Source organism: Atractosteus spatula, chromosome 5 (assembly GCF_055471065.1).
Source record: "Atractosteus spatula isolate fAtrSpa1 chromosome 5, fAtrSpa1.hap1, whole genome shotgun sequence".
Taxonomy (NCBI): domain Eukaryota; kingdom Metazoa; phylum Chordata; class Actinopteri; order Semionotiformes; family Lepisosteidae; genus Atractosteus; species Atractosteus spatula.
Window position 1 is genome coordinate 50,059,708 of NC_142710.1, and position 17,634 is coordinate 50,077,341.

Here is a 17,634-nt window from a genome sequence, read left to right on the forward strand (position 1 = left end):
TTAGAAAGGATCTGTCTGGTATAATACCTTTTGATCTCTTACCACATGTAATAAGATCAAATCACATTCATTTCATCATCACAAGGTTGTCAAAGGTGCACCTGGCAAATGGGTTTAAGTGTAACAAACAGGATGTTGATTTCATATGGTAACTGAAAGTGATTCAGTTTAGGCATTGAAATTTAACAGATTAAGTGATACATAAACATCAATGAATTCAACAGGATTTCTAGTATTTATAGTGCCTCCTTTTACATCTGTAATCATTGTGTCCACTAAGAGATAACTGGCATCTATATTCCCAGCACACCTTGAAACAGGGTTTTAAAAGTGCTGTTCAAATGATTGTAAACATCACTGTGGACATTTTTTTCAATATAATCATCAGGATATTCACTCCAGGTCCTGAAGTGCTGCTGTGTATTCTGGTTTCATTCCACTCTGGACTCTTAATAACATTATTTGAATCAATAATCACTCACTTAATTGGTCTATATCACCACTGTTTCCAATTGGAAAAAGTACATTTTCTGTATAAATTACCTACAAAACCTGGAACACAGTGGCCCTCCAGGAAAAGAAAGGAGCATCACTGATTTAGATGGACTAATACATTTGCAACAGACAGTAGTCTCCCCTTTAATAACATGCTACAGACATTCATGCTTGTGTGTGACGGTTGCCTGATATTGCTTAATTTTGTAAGGCAACCTGTATATAACTTGGGGGTGGGATGTACTGACTGATAAAACAGCTTGTAATGGTGTAAATTAAAGATGCTCATTTGTATGATCATATAGTTATATTTCTCATAAGGCTTAAATTCAATCTATCCATCCTTCCATTCATTTCATAATCCCCTAATCCCCACAAACAATAGGCGCAAGTCAGAGTACACCCTGGACAGGAAGCCAGTCCATCGCAGGGCACACACAAACACACACTCATATCAAGGCCAATTTTCCCAGAAGCTAATTAACCAGTATGTTTTTGGACTATGGGAGGAAACTGGAGGACCTAGACGAAATTCACGCAAACAAGGGAAGAAAACACAAACTCTGCTAAGGTTCCAGTGCTACGAAGCACAAATGCTAACTACAGCAACCCCCAAAATATGTTGTATAATTTATACACCCACACCTCTTTTTACACATTATTTTTATAAAAATTAGATACTATGGTCCATGTGAATTGTTACCCACATTTCGAATAACAGAAACCAACTTCAAAACTACAAAGAAGCGATATGAAGAAAAATGTCAAAACCTCCGCCAAAAGTAAGAGTGAAGAGGAAGGCGTCATATAACTTGTTTCATATTGAGTGTACACATCACCTTCCACTAACTAGTATGGGTGACAGCTAGCACAGACTCTACTGAGTGGCACAACTGACAGGTGTGATACAGTACACTGCATTATACTTCATGTGTTGTTCGCTATTGTGTGCACTTAGACTTTATCATGGACCCTAAAGATGTTAAAAAATGAAAATCGTTAGTGTGTGGGTAATTACAAAAAAAGCAAATGAAGTGGCTGCTGTTACTTAGACATCATTAATCATACCTAACTACGTAAGCAGTTTTTATTACTAAAAACACAAACCAAGGTACGCTAATTATTATTGTTTCTTTTTTTCATTTTTTGGTGAAAAAATTAGAAGTAGGGATGACTTTTTTGGGATCCGAAACAGATCATACTTTTTCCCCTTTATGTAATTTTTTGCGATACGAAACGGTTTCTGGGAAATTATATTTGTAAAAAGATGTACAGATATATTTTATACAAATTGCAACATACAGTTGTTTTTCAATATACAATTAAGCAATGTTTCATAATACAGTATGTGGAGTGTTAGAGACATGCACATTTCAGATATCAAGAGAATGCTGTTTTTTTTGCACAAGCAGTCTACAACAAAAGCATGCATACAAGTGTGCATTTATTTTGCAATCCATATCCAAATTTAAATTTGCCGAATGAGAAGCTCCCCTGCTCTCATCATGCAAACATGGGAAGAACATACAAACGCCAAGCAGAAAGCACCCCAGGAACTGAACCAGGGCTCTAGTGCTGCAAGGCTGCAATGTTAAAGAGTGTACTACCTTGCCACCCTAAATTTTAATCCTTTCCAATGGGATTTCAGGAAATACTAAATAAACACCACAGAATGATTTATTAAATAGAATACAGAACTTCTGTACAAGGGGAAAAAACTGGCAGCCATCACAATTTGGGAACATCTTATTTATCAATACCTGTATTGCATTGCAAGGCTAAGCATCCATATATATTGGCAATCCAGGGATCTGAGAGAAGAAAAATCCCAGTAATGGCTGACAAAAACAAATCTTCAACGAAACATCCACATATAATATACAAATATGATTGCATCCAATGGTGATTTTGAAATTCAGTCTCAGCACTTTAAGAAAGATTCAAATATGTAGAGAATCATCAGTCAGTAAACTTTAAAACCTAATAAATTGGTTAAAAGCAACAAATTTAAGTGAATCACGTCAAGGAATTTTTAAAGTTAGATAACACTCTCTGCAGTATATCTCTAAAACAGCCTCAGTGAATTAAGAAGTTGATCTCTTTTGCTATTTCATGCAGGGATTAAAAAGGAAAGTGAAAAAATAGTTCTGTGCATCAAACATAATGTACAATTAACAGTGGCTGTCAGTCTGTTTTTTTCAAAATTCAATCAGTGTCCAGGCTGTTCCTAAATGACTGAAAATGTTGTCTGTTTCACATCTTCTTAACATCCCAGTAATCATCTCCTGTTATTTTTTAATTCATCTAACTAAGCAGTTTATTCAATGAACAAACTTGAATAATCCATCAAGCCGATATGATACGTTTTGCTACAGAATTATGGTTATCATGCAATATTGTGGGAAATTAAGCCAGAAGTGAGGTCTGTACACTTCATTGTATGTTTAACAGCTATAATGCTATGAAAACCACACCACCTTTATGTGTTATTCAGGGTACTGTACACCCTCAAGAGAAATCAGTGCATACCAAATGACAAATTAAACAATTTCTTAAATTACAGGGTCATTAGTGTAACACATTTTCATTCAGTGTAAAATAATATAAATTCTAACAGCTTAAATATTTTTTTTAATTTTATTTTATGCATATCTCTACAGTATAACATTATTTCAGAAAGAATGAATCAGTACAATGTTGTTTTCTCCAATCAGAATCCAATTTAAAACGCATTTTTCCTTTCTTTGAGAGCAGAATGTACAGGCAATCTGAAATTCTTCGTTAGAGGGAAATCTTTGTCCTTGAGAATATTCACAACCCCAAAGCTACTATTTAGAGACCTGACAAAAATGTGAAATAGCCTTCAATTACAATGAATAGTGCTTTGGTACCACAGAGCAGTGTCATGTTCTGATCCTGCTCCTTTTATCCCCTTTGATCAACTCAAATGGTATAATAACTGTTTTTCATTCAATCTCAAACCACTTGAAATTAACAGAAAAAATAAAAAATCGGAATAATCTGATCTATCAACATAACATTAAAAACCACACAGTTCTTGTAAATCAAGTCAGTCTCATTTGATACATAATAATTCATACACAATGCGTTTTCCTCTACAAAATGGCATTATGTAAAATTCCCTTCAATTCAACATCAATCTCCTATTTAACTGCAGTTCAAAGCTCAGGAGATGAGAGAAGATTCATTTTACAAGTGTGGTCTATTGAATTTATGTCTAAGGACAGCTTGGCAACAGCAGGAATTTATTGATTGCTTCTCTATCCAGTAGGTCACTCATATCTCTCTTTCGATACTAGGTCACCCAACCCTGTGCAGACAAAAGACCTGTGCTTTCTCTGACAAAGTGCCTTCTTCTTCTCTGGCTCATAAATGCATTTAAACCAACACTTTTGCATAATGAGCTCCTCCTGAATTCCTATCACTGAATAGGTAATGGGTTTGATATGAACAGTTTGACTTGCCGTCTGTTGTTTGGATGTACAGTAGACACCATGTTGGTCGCCAGTCCTTAACATACAAAGAGTAAAACAGCCGTGTGTCACTTTCTCCCTCTCAACCACTGTGCCGAAAAATAAAACCTACATTGCCATTTACTGTTAATATCAGCTGAGGGGGCAACATACAAAGTGAATCTCTTTCAACATACAACATACAACATTTACCTTGAGTGGACTTTTTTTAATGCTTTAATCTACCCATTAATGTTCACAGCTGTTAAGCATGTTGATTATATCTGCAGTATGAAAAAGTTAAATATAAATGCTGCCGATTCATAACTTTTTAATTAGCCAAAAGGGAAATCTGGTGTGAAACAGTCAAAACGTACCATATCAAACTGCACTTCAGAACATGGTGTAATAACTGCAAGCTGCAAAACACATTTATAATACCACACTGCTGATCTCAAATAGCAGCTTTCTCAGTTCATCTTTCGAAACCATGTAAAGATGCCTTCCCATGTTCGAGAACTTGTACTGATTCACTGCAGGGTATGGAGCCTGTGGACACGCTAAAAGGCCTGAGCTGAAACACAAGCTTTGGGCTGTGAATTGCTTAGCATAGCACGAATACAGCTATTTCCTAAACTTAACCTGGAGCCCAGCATCCTGCATGGCTACTTTTACATATGGAGTAGGTATCAGTGGATAAGGTAAATGAATAAATAAAACATTGGTAGCTAACATAGACAATGCCTTGTAAAAACAGTGAGATTACTGCTGAAATCTAACCTTAAAATGTTTTCACTTGTTAGAATGCAGACACGATGGGTAAAACCTTTGAATTTACAAGTAATGTTCTTACAATAAAGTGGCCCCAGAGCCACAGATTGGGTGTTGCCATAGCCATCACCACATTGATATTTTATTTTCTTGCAACATACTACTTGAAACAAAATGTAGTCTGTATTTCAGACTGACAGGTTATTTTTTATCAGTACTGTTTATAAATACAGCATCTGTGAAACAGATATTAACACTGAGATTTAATCTGAACATACTATCACTTATAGTAATACCTTGTCTTTGTATAGTGCCTTTCATCATCACACAACTGATCACAGGGAGAAGTGAGAAATTACACCATCACCTTGAGAGTGTTGGCCTAATGTCAAAATATCCTCACGTGCCAACTCCAATACAATTGTCAGGGGTTGTCATCCAATCATGGATGATAAGACATTTCAATGTGCAAAGATTTCAAACAGCAGAGGAAGAATGGTAGGAATTATGTGGCTTTAATTTGAATTTTAGAGCTTTAATTAGATATTGCATCTTGTCTTGGTACTCACATTTACATGTATTAAAATATTAAGCACAGTGAGAGTCCAGGTGGAGTTTCAAGGTGTAGCTATATGTCCAAGGCCTTATTGGGGGAGTAAACTCAAATGCAAATGCTCTGCTATTACAACTTCTCACTTTCATGTTTTTCACTCATTTGGTTCAGCCTCTCATACTCTGGTTATAATGGCAAGACACACACAGGCTGCATGACTGACCAAGCACTGAATATACTGTACAACAAGACATCTGCAGTCAGATGTTGACCAATCAGTTTTTCCTGGGTGCTCCTCACTGTAACCCAGCTGCCCTGTCATATTCCTCCCCCTCATATGATGCATGACTTGGCAATTGACAGGCACCTGGCAACCTGGTGACTCAACAGCTGGTACACCAACCACACATGGGGTCCACAAAGGGATCCAGAGCAGAAGAGAACAGAAGATGCCACCCTGACCGAAGTCATAGCAACATGTGCAGAACTGGGAGGCAATGCAGCAAGAGAAAAAGAGCAGGTCTGGCATCCTAATTGACAGAAGATCCAGAGTAATTAACTGGAAAACAGTGGCTCCTCCACTACCTAGAGTAACATCTAGAAGTCTTCAGGACAGACTTTCATCAGGATAGTTGGGTATGGAGAATGGAGCCACCTTGTCAGCAAATTTGCACCTGCCAGAAGGTCTTCCATGGCTTTTAGAACACCCCTTTCAAGATCTAACTGGTACTAGAGGCCTGGCAGATCTTCATAGCTGATCTCCTCAACCACCAGGGGCAACAGAAAGCAGGAGTCAATCTAAAACCTGCTTCTCCTCTCTCTTTCCTAGCGTTAATCCCTCATCAGCAGGGTCCGCTTGTCGGCACACCAGTCTCCATTTGGTGGTTTGAACCAAATCTTTGAGCTGACATTGCCATTAACTGCGACCGAGAAATACTCCAACCGGCGCCTCGCTCCGCCTGCCATCGGAGTGGGAGAACAAAGTAATGTAGCCAATTCATAGAGGGGGATTATTAGGAGGCATGGGAAATTCGGCCAGGATGCTGGGGTTACACGCCTCGCTCCGCCTGCCATCGGAGTGGGAGAACAAAGTAATGTAGCCAATTCATAGATGGGGATTATTAGGAGGCATGGGAAATTCGGCCAGGATGCCGGGGTTACACCCCTACTCTTTTCGAGAAACACCCTGGGATTTTTAATGACCACAGAGAGTCAGGACCTCGGTTTTACGTCTCATCCGAAGGACGGCGTTTATTTACAGTATAGTGTCCCCGTCACTATACTGGGGCATTAGGACCCACCTGGACCGCAGGATGAGCGCCCCCCACTGGCTTCACTAACACCTCTTCCAGCAGCAACCTTAGTTTTTCCCAGGAGGTCTCCTATCCAGGTACTGACCAGGCTCACACCTGCTTAGCTTCAGTGGGTTGCCAGTTGTGAGTTGCAGGGCGATATGGCTGCTGGCTCTAAAACCTGCTTCTCCTGAGGAATCCTAAATCAAAATATTGATGGCATCGGGCCAGGAGGTATGCTCCATATTCCAGTCTGTTTCCAACACTACGAGATCTAGCTGGCTGCTGGGCTAGGTATTGGATAGGTACAGTACATTAGGAACTGGTACTGGAGCAAGTGTCAAAGACTAAATCATAGCTGGCAGTGTAGCATAGGCAGTCTAGTAAAGAGGGATCTCTCTAGATCTGCTACATGAAAACCAGATAGCTAGGGCCAGATGATCCTATCCATGGCTGACTGAGTCACCTTGTGGTCAAGGTGCCCAAATTCTCCATTAGTGTGATGTGGTCAAGTCCAGGCAGGGACTTACAGTGCAATACTTTTAAGACCATTTAAGACCTTTTAAGACCAATTGGGGGATCAAGACCATTTACATAAAGAACTCCCCACCACTACAGTATCACATTATGCTCTTTCTCAGTCTCTCACCCACTCTGTCTAGATCAAGGATATCAATTATCAGTGCCACCTGGATTCCACACCATTGATAGTTCTTATTCCAGCTAATCTGTAACTATCAAAGTGATCTGCAGCAATCAGGTCAATTAAAACATTAAGGATCAATTCAGCATTTAACTTATTGAAACTTTCTAAGCCCTGTAATGGTATGGAGTATAAGTGCCAAGGCTGACTACCCTGTTCCAGTCCCTGCTGTCCAAGCAGCAGGTTATATGGCTAGAAGAGAGCCCTGGGATAGAATAATTGGCTAATTGAATGTGCATTGAAAATACAACAATGTAATTGCATGCTCAACCCAGCTGTGCTTAATTTAGGGCAGGGCAGCCCTTATTCTGCCACACACAGTAACTAAACTGTCCCCTTGCCATGTGTGTGTATGTAGCAGCTAAAAATAAATCACTCAATTAACTACTGAAGGAACACGTGGCGGGTTTTTCTAACAAATACAACATGCTGTTTTCGGTCCTAAAATATTCAAAAATAAAACCATGAAATTTGTAACACTGACAGTGGTTTTTCTTGTGATGAGATATTTCTGAGCTCCAGCAATAATCATACTGAAGAATACGGTGTCATTTCTGGCTAGTTAAAAGTAACTATATAAAATGAACCTGTCAGTGCAAGGTAAACTATACAAGTAAAGGTAAACTGTTTTTTCTTTCTGTTTTTCAGTGTGTCCAATGATTATCCTGTTAAGCATATCATGATACATGAGCTTCTTGTTATACCTGAAGAATTATTCACTTATGAAACATTGTTTTTTCTACTTGTTAGTTTGAAATCAACCTTTACTTGTTTCTTGGCATCTATGGCACACTGATGCTACACCCATCTCAAACCCCTTACAGTGTGTGTGTACGTGACCTCACTATTACACATTGAAGGCAAGCAGGCTTCAAAACCTGAGACTCCCAGGCTTCTGCAATTGGTAATGTGGCATTTATGAAAATGTTTTGGAGCATGAGGTAATTATACCATAACCTAAATGTATTGTTTTAGTTATTTTTTGCACCAAATTAAAAGTTTTAGTCTTCTACGTATAAAGTAGTCTTGTAGTATTAGGATTATGTGGTCATGAGTTAAATGATTAAGTTACAAAGTAATACAAAAATCTGTAATATATATAATACATCTTGAGTTAAAAATGATAACCAGAAAGCAACACATTTTTCATAGAAATTCATCTATCCTATTGTACTATAACAGTACACCATATGTGGTTGTGCTAACACCTGCAAATCATAAAGAACAAAAATTAACATCTCAAATGAGAATAAAATTGCAAAGTGAAGGGAACCTTGTTAAATCTTTTTAAAGCCTACATGATAGCAGTTGGTAGAGCTCATGTATTTTGTCAATTTTTCTAAAAAGTTTGTTATTTCAATAAAAGTTTGCTTAAAAAACAGTATGTTTGCCATGACCTACCCCAAAGAAACAAAACTAATCCCTCTCTCCATGCACAGAATTTGTTGGCGCTGAGCAGTGACATTCCAGTATATTCAAAACAAACACTCCACTTTAACTCGGGGAAACCTTACACAAACATTTGGTTCCCATTTAAACAGGGCTCTTTTAGTGAGCAATGTTAAGTTGGCCTAAAACCTAAAATCTTGCATCAGAATGTCAAAGAAATCTGAACCCATTTTCCTGTCCCTCAAGGGTTTTTTTTCTGAACGCAATAAAAGCCTGGTTTTGTTTCATCACTGGCCCAGAGTGCTGAGAGTTAGTGAGGCTATGATTTCTACAGTCATCTGTTTTTTACTTTGATGACAAGTTGAGCCACTTAATCATGTGTTTGAAAGCCCCAGGGAACACTCATAGGAAAGCAAAGCAGACAGAAAGTAGATCTGACTGGAGCCAGGACAGGACGGTGGAGATTGCAGTAAATATGCTGTACTTAGATACATCAATCACGGAGTAATTGCTGAACTGCAGTCACTCATGCTTTAATTTGCATAACAGTAGAGAAAATGGGAATTATGGATGGAATAATATATCTGTAATGTTATTTATTTAATTTAATCTGCCAGAATACAGTTGAAAGAGTTTGCACAATGATGTCTCTTGGTAAAATTATGAAAGATGAGTATGCGATGGAATATCACCATGTTCCTTCAAGTAAGTAGTTATTCTTTTGGCTTTCCAGTGAGTGAAATCTAGGGAAAAAATATTTTAATGGGCTCCATTTTTGCAATGGCTGGGTTTTGCAATGGTTTTATATCACTAGAAATGGATATACCCTTTATCTGCCTCCAACGCATTTGTTTGCTGAATGTTTTGTGACTTGAAAGAAATTCCAATAATTTTACTTATTAAAGTTCTGACATTGCAACAAACTGAACGTTTTCTGAGATTAAAGGGGGGTAAAAAGATGTTCACATACAGCTGTAGAACAGCTAAATCCACTATAAATCAATGAAAAGGCATTTCCACTGTTGCTTACATTGCAATATGGAGCTCAATACAGAAAGTTACAAAGGGTGATACAGGTCTGATCTTTTTCCTCTCCCTTTAGTAGCTGAGTGGAATAAGAGAAGATAATTGGTTAACCTGGATGGAAACAGGCAACACTGAGGGCAACTGCTGTTTGCACTGACATGAACACACAACGCTGACTAGGAAAAAACACCCCTGACTTGTAAGTAACAAGCCTCTTTGTAAACTGCTCCCAGGACGCTGTTTTATACTCCTGGTGTTTTGTAATCATCTGCAAAGGCATTTTCACATCATCTGTTCCAAACTGCCTTTTGATTTGTCATTTCTGACAAGCTTTTTACAACATTTTACAGCATTTTTACCATGGTTAAATGAAACACTGAAAGTTTTAAAATGACTGGTTATGCAAAAATTCATATTTTTTATATTGTGTGGCTTCTTCACACACACACATAAACTGATAAAAAGTGATCTTAGAAAAAAGAATTAAACACAGCTTCTGCACATGAATGCTTTGGATGTTCCATATAACAGTAGGCTCAGTTCAGAATTGCTGCACTACCGTACGGAGCTCAAGTGCAGGAAAGTGATCTGCAGAGAGGCATGCTTTCTCAGTCAGCAGTATAAATAAAGGGAGCCTGTAATGTATTCAGCACGAGCCCCTGCTGCTGCTGCAGGTCTGATTGGATACAGGCACTTAACAGCTAGCTGGCAAAGCCTCTCACATACTTGACATGTTGCCAAGTGACTGTCCAAATATTTACGCTTCTGTAAAATTTCCTAGAAGGTTTCAACCTCCGTTTGGATATTAATGGGTTTGTTTTCCTAATATTTACTGATGCTTGTTTTCATGTTTGGAAAAAAATCAAGTGAAAATACATGGATTTTTTCATTTGTTTTTATTTTGGTAAAAGAGAACCTACATTCATTCCTCTAATCGTCAACCCTTGTACTGTATAACATAACGTCCTTTAAAATTAAGGATTTTACATCCTTTTGGGCAGTCCAAACTCAGACACAGACACAGACATGCACACACTCACACCAGGACCAGTGTTCCTAGAAGCAAATTAACATATCAGTATGTCTTTGGACTGTGGGAGGAAACGAGAGCATCTGGAGGAAACCTATGCAAACGCAAGGAGAACATACAAACTCCACAGAGATAGCACCCCAGGTCAGGAATTGAACCCAGGTCCCCATCTTGCCAAAGCAGCAATGCTAATCACAGAGCCATCATGCTGCCTAACACTAAACAAACATAACATAAATGTTTTGCAGCACAACGTTAGCATTTACACAGATACTTAACACATACACAAGTGGACAGAGACATATGTTTGTCCTAAAGTTGGTCAAATACTACTTATATAACGGTTTATCTATCAAATTATAATAACATAGATTTTCTAAAATTACAAAGTGAATGTTAAGGTTTATGACAACAAAAAGTTAGATTACATGTGTATTTTTCGTTTCTTGAGAAATGTGTTTCTTGTGAAATACAGACTCGGTTCCTTTTTGTATCTATGTGTAGGGTCTCTCACTCTCTTATAAACAATTCTTCTTGCAAGCACTTCTCTGTGAGCGACAATCAAATGCAGGAAGAGGACAATTTTCCTTCCTTATAAAATTAGCCATGTTGTACATTGGTGGGGGCATTATACACATACAGTATACTAATTAAATATAACGACTTTAAACGACTCAATTTTTGCACTACAGATGTTAAAACTCAGATTTGTAATTTATAACCCTAATAATTATGTATAAAGCAAAAGCTTATAATATTTAATGTTTATTAAAATTCCTTCCATTAACTATGCACACTGAGTACCCTGCAAAGATGTAAAAGTAGCCTACCAGTTGTTATCAGTCCAATAAAGAACAACCACATACATAAAATGGCTCTAGCCACCTTATTTGGCTTTAGCCATCTTAGGTCCATGATAAACTTCATCACAGATTAATTTTATGGTAGTTTTGGGGGAGACACTAAAAACATAAGTAAAGCCTCAATCGAGAGTAGGCAATTCGGCCCATACAACCCACTTGATAGCAGTTAATTTAACAGTAACTGGGCATTCATTTCATATAAAATGAAATGTAAAATTCCCTGACTCACATGAAAATGCAAATTTTCGAGTGAATACTGCAACTGAACCCTGGGCCCTTCTTTTATGAATGTTTTTCCCACATCCACATGCACACATTGGCAATCCATGTGAATGAAAAACCCTCACACACTTGTCACACTGTTTCAATAAGCCAGCAAACAGTAAAAGCAAAAATATAATGGATGAAGTAGCAGAAATTGGCAGAATCTGAGTAAACCTAGTCCATCGGCAGTAAGAGTTCTACAGGTGTGTTATGTTCCAGTGTGGTCCGTGTGTTTGTTTTGATGTTATATTCCACACTTCCTGACTTTGGTTGCTCTCCCTCCCCATTGGTTCATTAATTCACTCATCTTTGCTATTGTGACATCGTCTTCAATCAACTCTCGACCAATCAGAACTCAGCTTATTCAGTATTTAACTTGGAGGTTTTCAGAATGAAGGGGGCCTTTCACTTGACTTCTGTTCTGCTCGGCTCAGCTTCGTTTCGCTTTGCTACGGCTTCGTTTCTCTCCGTTTTCGTTAGTTTTCGTGTGTGTTTCAGTATAGCTTCAGCTTTGTTGGTTTTTGTTCGTCTTCTTGTACTTTCGTTTGTTTGTGTTTATCCTTTATTTCGCCATTACCTTGCCCTAACGTTATATCAACCTCTGTGCTTTTTTGTACCCTGTTCCTTGTGTCTAATCTTGTTTTTCCTTATTTGTATTCGTAGTTCACTTGTGTATGTGTGTGAACTTTTGCGTTAAGGGTTAGTTAAGTTAGCTAGTTAAGGTTGTCGGGTACATTCTACACACGTAGTTGATCTCTGTATTAGTAACACTAGTATAGGACAGGTGAGTGCCTTTTGTCTTGTATGGTTTTGGGTAGTTAGTGAAGGTTAGCCAGGGTGTTAGACGCAGAAGACCGAGTGTTTCAGGTTTTTGTTTTGTAGTTAGGTCAGCTTTCCCTCACCTTATTAGGCAGCTCCATTTTGTTTGTTATTTTCTTTTCTTTGGGACCGCTCTAGTTCCCTTTCCCTGTGTGTTATTGTGTCCTAATTATGTAACAGTCACTTGTTCACTTTAAAATAAATCACTTTTGCACCAAACATGTGTCATGCTTCCTAAGTCCCTCACCAGAAACCCACCTGCATCCAAAACCATCCTAAATGTTACACCCCTTTACACCTAGACACTTGGGGTCGTAACAAGGTGTTCAAATGTAATAATTAATTACATAGTCTTTTGTCCAAAAGGCTTTGATTCTCATTCCTCTACCTCAGTCTGAAATCGCTCTAAAGCTCTAAATTTCCCAGAAGTAGAATTTCAGACTTGTGATAGCTAATGAAGCACATAAATGCTAATCCAGAACTGGAAATATGAGTTTAATTTGCTAACACATTTACACTTGCTAAACCAACAGAAACTGCTAATCTTGCAATATAAATCCTAAATGTATTTGCACAGTGGAACCTTCATCTTAGCACTTTATGAGGAGCCTTGATCCAAAGATTACACACACTTAGCAGATATAAAGTAAATATTCTATAAATACATGTTACAAACTTCAAGGGTTTTCCTGAGTTACAAAACGGGACAAAGCAGTGCTACTACAAACTGGTTAGTTGAAAAACAACAGTAGGAGAATCCATGTATAACAATATATTACAGTAGTTCTGAGGCAGCTGTACATAAGTACATTGAAAATAATTCACTATTTAAGATTCTGAGGTGAAAGCAGGTTTAATGATAAGTATCATATCGCTTCCTCGTGTTCAGGTGTTACACCATTGTCTGCACTAGCTTACATGTTACTGGTTGCTGTTGTTTTTGCAAAAAAAAAATAATGATTGAAAGACTGTTACTTACCTAACTCAAATATAACTGCTGCATCTTCTATAGCTGCCTTAATGAGAGCAAAGTGTCTATACAATGGGTAACACAGCACTCTTCTTCCAAATGATACCAAGACCTCCTGGACAGAGTTGTATGTCTAGAAAAAAAACACACAGCACTAAATGTGTGGATAAAGATGGAACACATACATAGACAAATTCACTTAATCGGTTACATTTTCATATGGATCAAAGATGGAAATATCCGATACTGCTGTGTAGAATGGAGACAAGCCTGGAGGCCAAGGCACTGGCAGTGGTTTTTCCGATTCAAAATTCCCAGCTGGGAGAAAGATTGGAGGAGGCACACAGAGGGCTCTTCACTGCAAAATCATTTGGACTTCTCAACATAAATCACGTAAGAGGAAAAGAGAAGAAAATAAATGACCTTGTTTCCGAGGAGAACATTTGTCAGTGTAAAGCAGAGGGAGAAAATGTATAGGGGACAAAGAAGTGGCAGAGCTCCATCAGGCGACTGACAGAGTTGCAGGAATTGTGGATCTTTAAGACACATAGTTGTTCCAGGTTAATCAATCTCTGTGTGGTACTGCTTGGCACCACTTGTTCCAGTTACATTAATCTTCATCTTCATTTTATAAATTAAGCGTTTACCATTATTATGTAATGCAGTAAAGAAAAATGTAAAATTCTAATGTACATTAGTAATGTATATATTAATACATAAAAACACCAATTGTATTAAAAAACAATACATAAAAATAGTACTGTGACTCTTCATATGGATTTCATTCAAATGCTAATACCCAATTTGTAGAAACCAAATAATGTTACTTTGCTGTATGTATCAGAACAGATACCATTTTAACTTTTAACGAAAAGAGATTGATTTTCTGATGACAGCTACTGTAATACTTTCTCTCCTTCAACAGCAAGCCAGGATAACTTCTTCCTAATTGTAGTCATTTATAGACTAATTACTCTTAATGACTTACTTATACAGAAGGTAAATACTTGTGGAGCATTGAAATACCCCTGCAAAGCCAGTACTTTAATTGTCAGAAGTCTTTTAATCAGTTCATTTGTTTCAGGGTTGTTTCCTCTGCTTTAACAGTCAATAAAAGAGCTTTAGAAGGCCTTTTAATTGTTAAATCAGTTTGTTAATCTTTGTCTGCCTGCTTTGATTGCATTTCGAGATTTCTAATTATCATTTTGTTACTGGTCTTCTATGTTTTTAGAGTGCTGTTAATTGCTCTCTTATATAGTTTGAGATAATGAGAAGTATAATTGTCTGTCAAGTGCTGAATGCATGCATCTCATGTGGCCTATGAAGAGGTAATACCAGCTAGGAAAGGAAATTTATTAACACCTTCACTTGAAAAAGAAAAAAAATGTAGTATTTGTCTTACCACCAATGATACACCTCTGAAGATTAAAATACTTTAAACTGAAGGTTTTTTTTTAAAGTAGGCAAATCTCTGAAAATGACTACAATCAAAAACTGCATTTTATGTTTTCATCCCACTTCTACACTTCAAAAAGGAAAAAATAACATGTTTCTCAACTTTCAGTTGCCAAATTAACTATAGTACTCTTCTAACCAAAACCCCAAAAATCTGTGACAAAATAATTCTTTTTTTTAATTTCTACATGGAACTGTAACCTGATTTTCAGGTTTTCCTCAGATTAACCTTAAAAGTACAAGGCAATAAAATAAAAGGACTCTGGAGCTGGCATGAATCAATCTGGGTGATATTAATATCAAAGACACTTAATAGATTTCAAGACCGCATACATCAAATCGTGGGCTTTGGATTCCCACGGTCGTTATGTACCTCATGTGTCTTATTAATATACGTTCAATAATGGGAAAGAGCAAATTAATTTAAGATCATTTAACATTTGTCAGTCTGTTATGATTATGACAGCAATAAGATCCACTCCAGTTCCCTGGTCTCAGTGACAGAATTATCATGGATGTTAGACCTTGTCATTTGAGTTAGGCTTTTATTTACCACACTAACTGCAAACTGCCTTAGAGCTCACTTAACCAAATAGGCTTTGCAGAAATGAAAATCTGAACTCTTCTCAAAACATAAATGACAGGATAGGAAATTCAATGAACTGTTGTTAAAGTCATCATACAGTTGAGATTTCCATAATATTATAGTGTACTTCATAAACCTGAAATAAATGATAATTTACTGACTACTGTAAAAAAAATAAAGGTGTTGTGATTTAAAACGATCATGAAAAAACTGAATAACCATCCTGAGTATCGTTTTTTAATCGATTGATGGCATATCAATAACTAATGTATTTTGTATACAGAGGCTCAGTGGAAACTATAAATTGAAAGGCTTGAAATAATTAATTTATAATAAAGACCAGCTACTGACATTTCAGCTAATTTATCTAGGTGCTCCTGAAGGCCACTGTTGTTGGAGGTAGATGCTGCCTGAATGCGTGATGTCTCATTTATCAGATAAAACTTGAATGATGCAAAAGCCCTGGTCTGGGACCAAACAGCCGGGAAATCTCTTACTTTCCCCTACTCAATCATTCCATTCACCTCTAATTATCTGACATGCATGAGTAAAAAGAGTTTTTCCCTCATTTGCTCCTTCAGAAAAGAATAGCAAACTAAACTCAGATTAGGGGAAATTAGAGAAAAATGCAGAGGTGTGATAAAACAGACTTGTGAAACGGCTTACTGAATTGATACGAGGGAAGATAATCCGTTTATGTTACCTTCCTTTTCTCTATAAGAGATGTTAAACACTATCTTTTATAGTGATTATCTCTAGACTTCATTCAGACCTGTTATTCAGCTCATCTACGTTTCTTTCACAGGAATGTAATAACTATATTTTCCTAAGCCTAAGAACCCTATTCAGGGAGCTTTTCAAATGTTCCACTTTCATAAATGAGCCCACGTAAGAAGCTCTTTGGAAACATAAACAAAAACCAACCTGATACTAAATTAAAGTCATTTCTCAGAAATACATTGAGTGCTAAAAGTAGGATAGTGTGCTTGGTAGAACATAAGAAAAAAAAAACGAAGTCATGCATGCCTGGTTTTGTTACATATTGCTGAGTAAACAATGTAAATCATCCTTGCAGCTTCAATAAGAGAGATGAGAAACCAATCTACCGACTAGCTGAGCTTACATTAAGGAGGTTAAGGAATGTTTTAGTGAAAACTAGACTAAGAGTATGTAACTGAAAAACAGATAATTATCTCATAAAACTGTAACAATTTACTGTATGTACAACACGTGACTGTATGTACAACACGTGACTTTTGTAACTTCTCTCCTGCACACTCTTCAGTTCTCTCCACCTGTTCCTATTTGGATCCAATTTAAGATTCCTGTTCTCACATACTGCTGCCTTTCATCACACTGCCTCCTCCTATCTCTAGTCTTTCATTGTTCTTTAAAGTTTTCTTGCCCTCCCTCTTTCCCTCTTCTTCCTCCATTCCTCTGTCCTGCATCTTCTGCTGCTCGTTCCTTATAAAACGTCATGTAGCAACAGAGCTCACATGGATCTATAACGAAAATTAATCTGATTGGTTTGGAAACACGAAATGGCTCTCCTTACATGTTTTCATGAGTTTGTTACAATTTTCTAAACTGTTTTTTGTGACCTGTTACAATACTAATCTGAAACTTGGTACACACTGCAACCTCATGTCTAACTTGCTCAAGACAGATGGAATGGTCGCATGTTTTATTCACCATAAAATAATCAAAAATCATTCTAAGTATGTTATCTCTGAATATGGTTGATTGATTGAAAAACATTAAGTACAAACAGACTAGGTCAAATATTACTTCCAGATGTGGCAGGTATCTAGGTATCTAGTCTCAATAAAGTTAACAGCTGGTGAAATAAGGTTCCTGCATAAGGTAAATAAGGTTCTCACAAACCAAACAGCCTCTGTCTTTGGAGCAACTTCCCAGACTGACTTGAGACTTGGAATGTGTTTCA

At 37.3% G+C, this 17,634-nt stretch overlaps 1 protein-coding gene across 4 annotated transcripts in view; it reads right to left on the reverse strand.

Moving 5' to 3' along the window:
* Positions 1-17,634, reverse strand: part of shq1 (SHQ1, H/ACA ribonucleoprotein assembly factor) — a 77,323-nt gene that overhangs the window by 21,078 nt on the left and 38,611 nt on the right. For all 4 annotated transcript variants that reach the window (XM_088917367.1, XM_088917366.1, XM_088917369.1 and 1 more), the window contains one exon: positions 13,658-13,781. In XM_088917367.1, coding sequence (XP_088773493.1) covers positions 13,658-13,781 — 124 coding nt within the window. The remainder of the gene's footprint in view (positions 1-13,657; positions 13,782-17,634) is intronic.